Source organism: Protopterus annectens, chromosome 10.part0 (genome assembly GCF_019279795.1).
Source record: "Protopterus annectens isolate FY-2018-M chromosome 10.part0, PAN1.0, whole genome shotgun sequence".
Classification (NCBI taxonomy): domain Eukaryota; kingdom Metazoa; phylum Chordata; order Ceratodontiformes; family Protopteridae; genus Protopterus; species Protopterus annectens.
In genome coordinates, this window is record NC_056744.1 from 1,013,137,881 (window position 1) to 1,013,151,519 (window position 13,639).

The 13,639-nt window shown below is 44.6% G+C and overlaps 1 protein-coding gene across 1 annotated transcript in view; it reads right to left on the minus strand.

The window, feature by feature from the left end:
• Positions 1-10,677: 10,677 nt before the first annotated feature.
• UROD (uroporphyrinogen decarboxylase) overlaps positions 10,678-13,639 on the minus strand; it is a 517,137-nt gene continuing 514,175 nt past the window's right edge. Inside the window, exon 10 of the mRNA XM_044086832.1 lies at positions 10,678-11,022. Coding sequence (XP_043942767.1) covers positions 10,861-11,022 — 162 coding nt within the window. The 3' untranslated portion in view covers positions 10,678-10,860. The remainder of the gene's footprint in view (positions 11,023-13,639) is intronic.

Sequence of the window (13,639 nt, forward strand, 5' to 3'; positions counted from 1 at the left end):
ATCCTTGACTGTTTGCTTAGACTTAGCTCTGTCCTCCATTTTCTTCAAAACCTCTTCTGCTTTAACACCAAACAAGGTATCATGCTGTAATGGAGCATCTAATAATTTTGCTTTAACATGATCTGGCAGATTCTGTTCTTTTAACCAAGCATGCCTCCTAATGACAGAACCTGTAACAGTGGCCCTGCAAGAGGCCTCTAGAGAATCAACACCACATTGCAAAGCATGCTTTCCTACTTGTTCAGCTGCATGCAATAAATCCTGAAATTCTTTGTTTTCTGCACATTCTGAATTTGTCAACATTTTTTGTTTAAGCAGTGACATTAGATATTTCTGATATTTAAGCATATGAAATTGAAAATTTAGAGCTCTTACAGCCAAGGTAGCAGAAGTATAAATCTTTTTCCCACATCTGTTCAGGGCTCTTGAATCCCTATCAGAGGGTATAGGGTTTTTTGCAGTGGACGCCTTGACCCCTTTGGGACCCTGAGAGATGCAGCAGGGTTTTTATAAAGAAATTTATGTGAATCAGGAACCCTGTAGTATCTGTCTGGCTTAACAGGAGCTGGTGGCAAAGAGTCAGGAGACAGTCCGGACTCTGAAAATACATCATCTACAATGTCTAAAACAGAAGGAATAGCAAGGGGCCTGTGCTGAGGTAATAAAAGGAAGTCCCTGAGCTGTTTCTTGGATTCTGAGTAATATTGGTTCTCCAAGTGGAAATGCTCCCTCATAGCATGCAGGGTTTCCCCATAAGAGTAATCCTCAGGAGGAGAGGCTGAAGGAATAGTTCTTCAGCATCAGAATCCTCATAGGGAGGAAGAGACTATTCCTGGTCAGAAGAGGAATCAGAGGAAATGGAAACCTGATCTGAGGATGCATATTCTATCTCTTGAATAGGCCTCTTATCAAGAGGGGGATGGGAACCCCAGATCAAAGTAATTAGGTCTTCGGCCATTTTAAGCAACTGTTTTTTAGGCATGGAGACCTGTCCAGGAGAATGCTGTACTTGTTTCTTTGTCTTTAGAGCTGCTTTAAACTTTGTCTTTGAAGCTGAAGTTGGTTTTACATATAACTGTGTAGGCCTGAAAACACCCACAGAAGCCGATGCCTGCTAAGCGGCTCCGGACCCATCTGAGGGAATATTTTCCAAGTGTCCAATACCTTGCGTTTCCAGCGGCCTGGTCGGCTCCACGTGGGAGTCTGAAGAGGCCTGTGGCTCTGAGGTAGCGGGCGTCAGGGGCTGCAAAAGTGCCACAATGAGAACCGGTGAACCAGCGACAGGCCTAGCAGAAGCCTCGTCATCGGTTTTGGACCTCGGTTGCCTGTCCTTTTTTTAGCGCTTTTTATAAACTCCGGTAGTCAGTTTCTCCAACGGCATTATATAGTTAAATCTTCTGCCAAAATAATGAAATGCAAAATCGTAAAGATGCTTAATAGTGCGTTGGTTAAATCTAGCACAAAACCGACAACTAGTAACGTCGTGGTCAGGGATTAGGCAAGGAATACAGTAAGAATGAAAATCCTTATGAGGTATTTGCTTCCCAGAAGAAATACAATTATTAACTTTTTCTGACATCAGTCTGGAGCAAGAAAAAAGTTTCCCCAACGGGGTACTTAGCTTTAATGAAGACTTCGGATCTGAAATTCGAATTTGAAAATCTCTCAGCCGACCGGCACTTGCGAACTGCTTTTGCTTCAGGCACCGCGCGGCAAGAAAGACTGAAGAAAATGGCGTCGGCTGCATCTTTTATACCCCTGGCACACTGACGTCAGGGAGGAGGCGACAGCAACCGACGCCGGACCTAGACTTTGGAACTCAGACAGACTGCGGGTAGCCTGCCAGCAGGATAACCCAATTGTAATGACTGCAACAGTGAAATACGAAGAACATCCGCATTTGCACGGTTTTGCACATCCGGGCAGTGCCGGTTAGATAGGGCTAAATTATTCCCGGCTCCACCAAGTCTCCTCTTCAGTTAACTCTCAACCTAAGCACTTGAAAAGCATCCTACAGTCCAGCACTTGCTCAGACCTAATAGCAAGCACTAATATACCTCGACACTTGATTGCCCAGCAGGGCAAGGCTCATTATACACCCCTCACCAACCAAGCGACTAAGCAGCTCAATCTACTATTCAGGCATGACCAAAGGGCAATTTCAAGTATACTCTCCAGTCCAGCTGGTGAACCTGGGTATCCTGAGGCAATGTTATAACTGCCTCATGTACACAGACAATCCTCTCCTCCTACCACAAAAAATTAACATATGCGAGAGATGCAATTATATAGCTAAATTGGAGGCTAAACTCTCTGCACCCAAGACTGGAACAGGCAGTCATGAGGACAAGGTTAACACTTGCACCACACCTCCAGTCTCACATAGACATACTAAACCAGCACTGGCAAAAAATACACAAAATCATACTCGGAGGCTCTAAATAAAAACCTGCAAAAGCATCAGAGACCTCCAAAGCAGACACCCAAAAAATCTGCACCTCCTGTCACAAACCAGACAACACAAAGCACAAAATCAGTGTGCCGCACAATCACAGCCCTTAAGGCAAAATAACATACCTAAAACACTAGTAATAGGCGACTCTATAGTCAGGCACACGGACGTCCCACTCACTAGGCTGGACAAGGAGAAGGTTACTGTTAGCTGCCTGTCGGGAACCAGAATCCGCCACATAACACAAGCACTCAGGTCACTCAAGAACAAGTACAAATATGACTCTGTCATTGTTCATGTTGGTGTGAATGACCTAAGACGTACCTCCCTGGACTACATGAAAAGAGACATGGCACAGCTCTCTGATGATGTAGACCAGGCGGGTATGAACCTGACCCTGAGTAGCATCCTGCCTCAGCAAGAATGATACCGCAGTATAAAGAAAAAATGATCAATTTCAACAATTGGCTAAGCTTCTGGTGTCATTCAAAGGGGATCCAGTGTCCGTCAGCCTGGAACGACCTGCTCGACAAACCTCGTTGCTTTGCAAGAGACAGCTTGCACCTGTCACCCCTAGGCTTTCAAATACTGGCCAAGGGTCTTGCTGCTCCCATAGTTCCTTTTTTAGGCAAGGCTCAAATGTCAAGCCCACCTCCGTAAACAGCATAAATAAAATAAAATGAAGGTTATGCTACTCAACGCCAGGAGTTTAAATCTCAACATGCACACGCTCGAAGCACTCCTCAGTATGGAGGACGTCATCTGTGCAGTAACTGAAACCTGGTTCAAGGTTCCACAGAGCACCCCAGCACTACCGGGCTACAACTCATACCACACATTTTGGCAAAAGAACATGGACCGAAACACAAAAGGAGGGGAAGTATCCATATTCATCAAGGATACCTACATCTCCAGGTTAGTGGCACAGCATGATAACTCTGAGATCATCCATGTGCAACTAACATCGGGCAAATCTGCAAAGCAAATTGTGGCCTGCTACAGATCACCCTCCATGACCCAGGACCACCACTCTGCCTTTCTGGAGACACTGGAAAAAATGAAGGTCCTACCAAACACCCTGATATTGGGCGATTTCAATTACCCTACAGTTAACTGGGACAACTACTCAAGTACAAACTCCCAGGTCCAGTGCTTCCTGAAATTTATCAACTCAAATGCCCAGGATCAGTTGGTAAACTACCCACCCTACCAGAGGTGAAAACATATTGGACCTGGTCATCACCAACATGGGCGACAGGTGTACCCGTCACTGGTTAAATCAGACCATAAATTAATCACTCTGGATGTCCACAGCACACCACCATCCCCAACCAAGGAAACCACAGTGAAAAACTTTTCTATAGCAAATTTCACCTTACTTAAGGCAGAGGTGGTAAGTTCCACAGCCCCCACGCTAAAGGATAACAGTGTCCAAGATGCAGAAACCTTTACAAATGAACTCTATGAGCACCCACAAGAATGCATGGATCATAACATCCCTAGCAAAACCAAGACTCACTCCCCTAAGAGAAGGAAACCATTCTGGTGGACCCCTGCCATAAACAGGCTATACAACAGGTGGAAACGTTCAGAAAAAAAGCAAATCCCAAAAAGGAAAGACATCCCTGATTAGTATCAGTAAGAAACTAAGGTCCCTCATAAAATCATCCAAGGCTAACTTCGAAAGAAAAATAGCCAAGGATTCGAAAGATAACCACAAAGCCTTCTTTAGCTATGTCAAGAATCTAAGTGGCATCTCGCAGATATGCTCTGACCTAGTGCAAAATAGCACAAAATATACTGAACCTACTGATATTGCCAATGTCCTGGCAGAAGCCTGACTAGCCTGGTCTGCAAGGCTATGGAGCGCATCATCATGGAACTCATTAACAAAGACATTGGGAACCTCCAAACACTTGACCCAACCCAGTTCGGCTTTGTTAAGGGCAGATCATGCCTACTAAACCTGGTTGACTTCAAGACGTCACCAAGGCCAAAGATGAGGGGAAGGTGGTTCACATAGCCTACCTTGACGTCGCAAAGGCATTTGACACCATTCCCCACTCGGGAATTATAGAAAAACTCACCAGCCTGAACATAAACCTCTATGTCACGAGATGGGTTGCCAACTGGCTTACAGACAGAACTCGCATGGTAAGAATAGCAGGCTCCAGGTCCGACTCTAAACCAGTCACAAGTGGTGTCCCATATGGCTCGGTCCTGGGACCCCTACTGTTCGGCATATACTTCTCAGAAGTACAGGCAAACACAGGAGGACTATGGATAACCAAGTTCGCCGATGACTGCAAACTGGGAGCCATAATCGACTCTCAGACTGACACGGACATTCTCCAAAAGGGCCTTACTGAGATGGACACCTGGTGTCAAAAGTCATGGTCTCAAGCTAAATGTCAAAAATGCATAGTCATCCCGTTTGGGAAAAACAAAACACCCATGAATTACCACATAGGTGGCAGCCCCCTTAATACAGAAGGGGTAAGAGATCTGGGGACCCAGGTAGATAGTAATCTCTCCTTTGACAATCTTATTGCCAAAGTAGTTAGGAAATCCTTGTATGCAGCCCATCTAATTACTAAAGGGTTCGCATCTAGAAATAAAGAGGTTATAGTGCCCCTCTACTCGTCACTCATCAGACCTGTCATACAATGCCCCATTTGGGATGTACCTCACAAGACACTTCCAACAGCTGGAAAGACCACAAAAGTACCTCACCAAGAGGATTACTGGCCTCAAACATATGTCCTATGCAGCCCGACTGGAAAAAGTCCGGCTGTACTCAGTGGCATATCGTTTACTCAGAGGTGACCTCTGCCTGACTTACAAAGCCATGTCCAACTCAGAATTGATGGACATACTCTACCTAACCTAAAGAAATCCAAATCACTGCGAGCCACTCACTCTAGTGAGCTAAACCTCGCCACAACAACAAATAGAACATGCTGGAGGGATAGATTCCTGTCAGAGACTCCCCATGCTTTGGAACAAAATTCCTAACTACATTAGGCAGAGCCCCTTACTAACACTCTTCAAGAGAAACCTTGACGAGTGGATGGGCAACAGAAAATACACCCCTGGGATCACTTCATTGGCTCTTCTTGACAGAGACTCAGTTAATTAATCAATGGGGGGCGAAAGCTGACGCACTCTGGCTAGGCTTAAAAATGCCTTTGAGCAGATAGCCTAGTACCCCACCTATGAACTTGCAAAGGCGCATCCATGAATGCCTCCTCAGAGCTATTCCTGTGCCTGCTGCCCTGCTCACTCCATCGGCCGTATAAGAGGGGAGCTGCATGGAGGAGTTAACTACAGAACTTAAGGAAGCAAGCTGAGAGGACACCTTTTCTGACACCCCCACAGCTGTAGACCCTTACAGGGCATCTCCTAGCTCCTTTGGAGTCTGGTAAAGTGGGTTCAATAGTTCAGTTACCGGAAAGTAAAGGCTGCTGACGAGAACATATGCTTCCTGTATCTGTCCATTGTTTGAGATTCCTTATTCAGCGGATGGACAGATGAAGTCTCAGTTAACTCCTTTTTGGTGGCCGCCACCACCATAACATCTACTGGGACACCTTTAAATAGGAAATTCTTGTCTGCAGGGGCAGTGATGAATTTGTCGGCCTCCTCGGAACAGGTTCCACCAATTCTGGAGGGCCCTACGCCTTCTGACTAACTACAGTGAAGAGCTGGTCAAAAGGTGGAGACAGCCAACAGGTGGAGGGACGATATCTGAATGCCTCAGGTATAAGGACTCATCCTCAGAAGGGGTAAGGTCCTCCCAGCCACCTCTCTGTTTCAGGATCTCTAGGATGTCTGAAAAGGTGACGTCCTTAGAGGGTGACCTTGGGGAGTCTTCTGAATCATCTAAGTCCATATCAGATGTGACAGACTCCTCCGGGCAGTATAGATGTTTCCTCTTACATGTTTTCTTCCGAGGGACCTCTGCGGACGAATCCTCTGGAGAGGTTTCGGAAGAGACAGACTCACCTAACGGGACATCCTGGGGCATTGGTTCTCTATGCCTGGGGGGGGGGGTGATGACGAGGCAGACACCGGCACCCCTGGGGGAAGAGTGCTTGGATTTAAGGATGGAGCTGTCAGGGGGGACAGCACGCTCATCACCTCGAAGGCTCCATGACCTGGGGCCCGAGGAAGCCCCCGGCTCTAAAAAACTAGGAGACTCCCCCTGTGCCAAGGAGGTGGGCACAGAGGCCGATGTAGAAGCAGAGCTCACCCATGCCAAAGCCCAGAGAAGCATATTCGTGTCTGTCAAAACTTCAACCAGTCTCTCCTCCCTGGACCCGATGGGAGAACGTTGGCTCCCGGACCCCTCGACAGACGATGGCACCGAAGAGGTCGGGGCCAAAAACACAGGGGTGAGTCTCGGACCCGACGGTTCCATCACAAAAACATCCGAGCTCTCTGGCTCCGAAACCACTCGGGTTGGAGGAGGAATAACAGAAGGGGCCGAAGTAGCAGACTATTCCAAATCCTTCTAGGCTGGACCCGAGAGGATCTTAAGCTAGTGCCTGAGTCCGGAACAACCTCCTCACCACCCGCTCCACATTGTCATCCGAAAGGCTACTGGATGATCGAGAGGACGGTGCTGAAGATTTAGAGCTACCAGCCACAGACTGCAGAATGGGTGACTGTAGCACCGAGGATACCGGCTCCAGGCCTGGAGACTGGCTCCAAACATGAATCCTTCTCAGTTGCGATGAAACAAGTGGAACCAACGATCAGTAGTTTCGGGCCAGAGTGGAATCCTTGGAAAATTTCTTCACTGGCTGAGAGGCTGGAGCTGAGGAAGATGCCCTATTTGAAGACTTATCAGATGTTGGCGACTGGGACAATATTGAAGAGGTCTGGTTCCCTTGAAGAGCCTCTGCAAAAGGAAGGAGTACCTTCAACATAAGTTTTTTACGACGATCCTACAAAACCTTGGAAATGAACCCATGACAAATAGAGTATGAGACCTGAATGTGTTTTGCTTGTAGACAATAAACACAACTGGTATGAGCGCCTGTTAAGGATATTATTATTTATTTTTTTTTTTTTTGAGTACAAGAATCACATTTCTTGAAGCCAGACTGCTTCACTTCTCTGCCTTCCTTGGACAAAGTAACGATAAGGCAACACACAACAATATGGCCAGAAAGAAAACAGAGATGCCAACAATACCAAAAATAACTATATAGAAAAAAAACACTTCTACAATCTATATATATATATCACCTTACACCATTATTCATAGGGGACAGGGTAGGGTCACTCTGAGAACTAACCCTTCCTTCATGCCCAAGGTAGTCAGTGACTTATCTCTAAATTAATCCATTCACCTACCCAATTTTTTCCCTCTCCCACTAACCAAGGAGAGAGGATACTCCACTCCCTAGATGTCCACAGGCAACTGAGATTTTACCTGGACAAGACTGAAGACATTAGGAAATCCAAACAACTCTTTGTATCTTTCCACTCCAGCGCATTGGGCAAGGCAGTCACCAAACAGACCATTGCATCCGGGATTAGAAAGGCAATCGTTTTCTGCTACTCACACCATGGAAAAACCCCTCCAGTTGGGGTTAAGGCACACTCCACTAGAGCAGTGGCCACTTCCAAGGCCTTCCAAAAAGGCATGGACACAGCTTCCATTATGGAAGCAGCTCCATGGTCCACTATACACACTTTCATCAAACATTACAAACTGGACCAAATTTCCAAAGCATGTGCAGGATTTGCCAAGGCAATCCTACAAGGCTTTCTGGAATCATCTTCTGCATCCACCACCCTTTCATCAAACTAAGCTGTGGTACTCTCACACACCAAGAATACTGCAACATAGGAATAGAAGGACATAGAATAGTTGTTGTGTAAAATCTTAACCATAACCACAGATGTCCTTCTCTTCCATGTTGCAGTATTCTTTCCCACCCACTATTCCCCCTCACAGACTCTACCAGTATAACTGCTCCCTGATGCCTCTCTCCATTACAGAAGAGACCCGGGGCATTATATATGTCAACTCTGGCAGCCTATCCTGTTGGGCCATCTACTTTACCTGCTTAGTTTCAAGTTCTGAGGATTGTGCGTGGGACGTCACACATAGGTTCCTGGTTTATGACCCTACGTGTGATGTCCCACACAGCTGCAACAGCCAAGCTGAAGCTTTTGTATAGGAGCTGATGTATGGGTCGCCTGAAGGCTGGAAATCCCACATCAAAAACACTGCAACATAGGAATAGAAGGACATAGTACAGTTATTCAAACAATTTATCTCCAAAAGGCCAACACCACTAGCTTGAGACTGGAACCACGCCTATATGCAACGCATGGCAAATGAGAATTGGAGAACTGAGAACGGTATGGTACATTACGGTAGAGGGAGGAGCTGAAGTCTCTAATCCTAAAGTCTTGGAAAGCAGCCAAGACAGAGCAGATATCTGATCAGAGACCCATCAGTGAGGAATGAAAAGGACATCAGATTCAAAGTTTTCCACTTGCTCTGGCAAATTTGTGCATTACTGTCACTACAGCTAAACCTGACTGATTAGAATTCTATTAGAGGGTTAGGGGTACCCAATTTAAAAATTCATATGAACTTCTGTATAAACTTGGAGTACCACACAAATGTTCTTTTTTATATAACACCTCAGAATTTCTGATAAACTTACTCTGTCCATCACTCAACTAACTGTACGAGTTAGCTTCAGCGTTATTATTCAGCACAATGGAAATGGAAAACGTGCTCCCCAATAGCAACTCAGAACGATGACTAATCAGCACTTAGAAGAGCTTAGCAAATGTCCTGGTCAGATTATTATACAGGTTTATTACCAGTTATATTTTGTAATTAATATGCACTGCACAATATTTACACTCATCAGAATACATTTTCCATTAATATTTACCTGTAAACAAGGGTAGCACAGTGGTGCAACAGGTGGCATTGTCATCTCAGAGCAAGAGCTTCTCCAGTTCAGTTCTTGGCTGGGATACCTTCTGTGCAGAGTCTGCATACCCTCAATATTTTCAACTGGGCTTTCTCCAGATTCCTCCCACATTCCAAACACATGCAGCAGGTGGACTTGGACACATTAAATTGGTCATAGGTATGAGTGCACATGCATGTGTTTGGTAAGGAAGAAATGAGGGACGGCTAGCAACCCAGTGGTATTGAACACTGGCTCCATATGATGGTCACTGCTAATGTGACACTGTGACCCCATGTACAAAAATGGGAAAGAGGAGGTTAATGATCGATGGTGGATTTAACAGTATAAAACCGTACATACATATTTACTCATCTTATGTTAGCTTTATTGCCCAGTTTTATTCTAGACCTCTCTCCTTAAGTCTATAGCTCAGTAGGATTTTACTGATAAATAAATTGTATAAATGGTGAAAAACACAAAAATATGTATGGAAAATGCACTCTGTACTGCAGTATGCAATGAAAACAGCAGGCATTTGTCTTCTGAACTAGAAGGCCTCAGAACATTTTTTTCTGATGGAGAGGTGTTACTCAAAGTAAGGAAACGCAAAAAGAAGGAGGGAGATTTGTCACTGGCTGTTGGCTACTACAATTAAGGGAGTAACGTAAGAGCTGCAGCTTTAAGATTCTGAAACTAAAAGTACAATTAACACAGGAGATGACACACTGCTTTGCATATCCTAATCCTAGACATTAGACAACGGGAAGCTGGCAACAACTTTACACTCAGAGTCCCACTCCTATATAAAATATTATAATATTCCAAGATACAGTCATATAAACAAGACAATATAATTTCAAATTACGTTTCAAGGCCTAGAAGTCAATATGCTAAAATTAACTGCAGTTGGAAACTTTAACAAATGATTCAGAGTCAGGGTGACACAGTTGTGCCTGTTAAGTGTTGCTGCCTTGTAGTACTTGGTTTTCCAGTTCAGCTCTCAAACAGTGTGCCTTCTGGAAGTCTGAATGCCCTCCATGTGCCAGCACAGTCATTCACTGGAGTCAACAACTTCCTCTCACACTCCAAAGACATACAGTCAAATGGCAATTTTACAAAATGCTCATGCGAGTGTGTGTGTGTGTGTGTGTGTGTGTGTCCTGTGATGGACTTACATTTCCTCCACCAGTTATTGATCTGCCTTACACTAAATTACTTTCTGGGGGTAGGAGTTTGCTACCCAAACAGGTATAAGACAACGAATGAACAATGAAAAACTGTTTCAAGTTTTTTATTACAAGCATACGGTTTTAATTTAATCTCCATCCTTGTGCAGTATTGCAGAACACATGAAGAATTACTGTTTTCTGATTGTCCTGTTACCTCCAAAAAACAGATATACATGATTTCTTCCTTCATTCAGTTTTGAGGTGGCCACTGTGCTAGAGGAATGTTAAGTCAGTTTTTGCCAGTGTGACGTGAATGATTGTGAACAGCTTCCACAAATGCTCCCACATGATCAGGGTCCATGTCAGGATACAGTCCATGTCCTAAGTTTGCAATATAATGCTGGGTCCCAAAATCGTCAATCATCTTCTTAACAATTTCTCCAATTTTCTCCTAGAATTAAAACAATATATGCAGATGTTACACATACCATAACAGCATATCTGTGACAAGAAAAAGACTATTCCATTTAACCATGAATGGAATGAGAATTGTAAATACTATACATGTCCCAGAACTATAAAGCTTTTACAACTTTTCTTGCATTCCTCACAAATATGACCCATACACCCACAGTCTCTGTGGGTATGGAAGGGCACCTGTCAACATACTATGTCTCACAACACAAGAAAAAAAAAATGATCTAAAGAAGTAATGAAGTTTTTGCTATACTCACACAGCTCTCTTTCTTTGAACAAGAAATGACTCACAAAAGCATCATGTGGACACCATTATCCTCAAATTCACCCCAAGACAGGACTGCTCCATAAGATAATTCTTCATACTACACACAAGATTAAGCATTGAAAGGTATTGCTTTCCTTCTCTGTGTTAACAATGACTATCCTAGCAACACTATGCAATGCAAACCAGGTGCTTTTGATCTCAAAACAAACCAACCACTACATTCTATTAACCGCAATGAAAATGTCTGCTGCTTTCTCAATATCTTCTACCCAGGGCACAAATGCATGTTCTGCTCAAGAAAAAAAAATATTTTCAAATTTCGATCTTTGTTCAAGTTCAGCTGCCATGGCATGAAACTCCCAGAATCTTCTCTAGATATAAAAATTAAGGTATTTATCACATTCCCCACCAAAGAGCATGGGATACATACAATAAATGCACCAGCCCATCTAACACTGTCAATAACACCACTGAAGGCACTTTTATTAGTTCCAGTAATATGCTCGCCTGAAGAGATAAACCAAACATTAATGCTTTACTTGACAACATAAATAACAGAATCATTATGATATAGGTTCATAGGTAGGTACTAGGCTATCTCCCCGAAGGCATTTATAAGCCTCGCTGGAATGTATTGGCTTTCACCACCCCCTTAAATTAGTTCCCTGTGCCTCTGTCCAGCACAGCCATTGAAGTGATCCCCGGGGTAAACTTACTGTTTACCATCCACTCATCAATATTTCTCCTGAAGAGTGTTAGCGAGGAGCTCTGCCTAATGTAGACTGGAATCTTGTTCCAGAGCATGGGACAGGAATCTATCCCTCCAACATTCCTATTTATTCTTGTGGTGAGGTTTAGAATCCCTAGAGCATGTGGCTCGAAGGGATATGGTTTTCTTTAGGTGGAGCATGTTCATCAACTCTGGGTTGGACACGGCCTTGTATGTCAGGCAGAGCCCACCTCAGAGTAGGCGATATGCAACAAAGTACAGTTGGAATTTCTTCAGTCAAGCTGCATAAGACATCTGTTAGAGGCCAGTGATTCTCTTGGTGAGATACTTCGGTGGTCTTTTCAGCTGTTGCAAGTGTAAGGTAGAGCCCAAATGGGGTGTTGTACTCTACGATGGGTCTGATAAGTGGTGAGTAGAGGGGGCACAATGACCTCTTTTGATCTGGATGCAAACCCTTTAGTGATTAGGTGGGCCACATAATAGGATTTTCTAACTACTTTGGCAATGTGATTATCAAAGGAGAGATTATCATCTAACTGGGTCCCCAGATCCCTTATTACGTCTTCCATATTTAGGGGGCTACCACCTATGTGGTAGTTTGTGGGTACTCTGTTTTTTCCAAAGGGGATGACTATGCACTTTTTAGCATTTAGCTTGAGGCCATGGTTTTGACACCCAGGTATCTGTCTCAGTGAGACCCTTTTGGAGGATGTCTGTCAGCCGGAGAGTCAATTATAGTCCCTAGTTTGCAGTCTTCTATGAACTTGGTCAGCCGTAGTCCTCCTGTGCTTGCCTGTACCTCTGAGAAGTATATGCTGAACAGAAGGGGTCCTAGGACTGAGCCATGGGGAACACCACTTGTAAAAGGTTTAGAGTCCGACCTAGCTCCCGCAACTCTTACCATGTGGGTTCTGTCCGTGAGCCAGTAAGCAACCCATCTAGTGACTCAGGGGTTTATGTTTACGCTGGTGAGCTTGTCGATAATACCAGAATGGGGAATAGTGTCAAAGGCCTTTGTGAGGTCTAGGGTAGGCTGTGTGGGCCACCTTTCCCTCGTCTATAGCCTTGGTAACCATCTCAAAGAAGTCCACCAGGTTTAGGAGGCATGATCTGCCTTTAACAAAGCTGAACTGGGTAGGGTCCAGTGTTTGGAGGTTCCCAATGTCTCTGTTAATGAGATCCATGATGATGTGCTCCATAGCCTTGCAGACAAGCTAATCAGGCTTATAGGGCAATAGTTCCCAGGGTCTGTTGTGGCTCCACCTTTGTCGAGCAGAATAACCGCTGCTGTGCACCACTCTACGGGCATGTAGCCTGTGGAGAGGCTGAGTTTGAACAGTGTCCTGTCTGTGATTTCAGGGGCACTATATTCTTCTGGTATGTTTATGGGTCATTTCGGGGGTGAGAGGGAGGTGAAGTTTGCATTGAACCTGTCTGCCAGGATGTTGGTGATATCAGTGGGTTCAGTGTATTTTGTGCCATTCTGCATCAACTCCGAGCAGATCTGACATTTGCAATTAGACTCTTCATGTAGCTAAATAATGCCTTGTGGTTATCTTTGGAGTCCTTGGCAATTTTTCTTTCGAAGCTAGC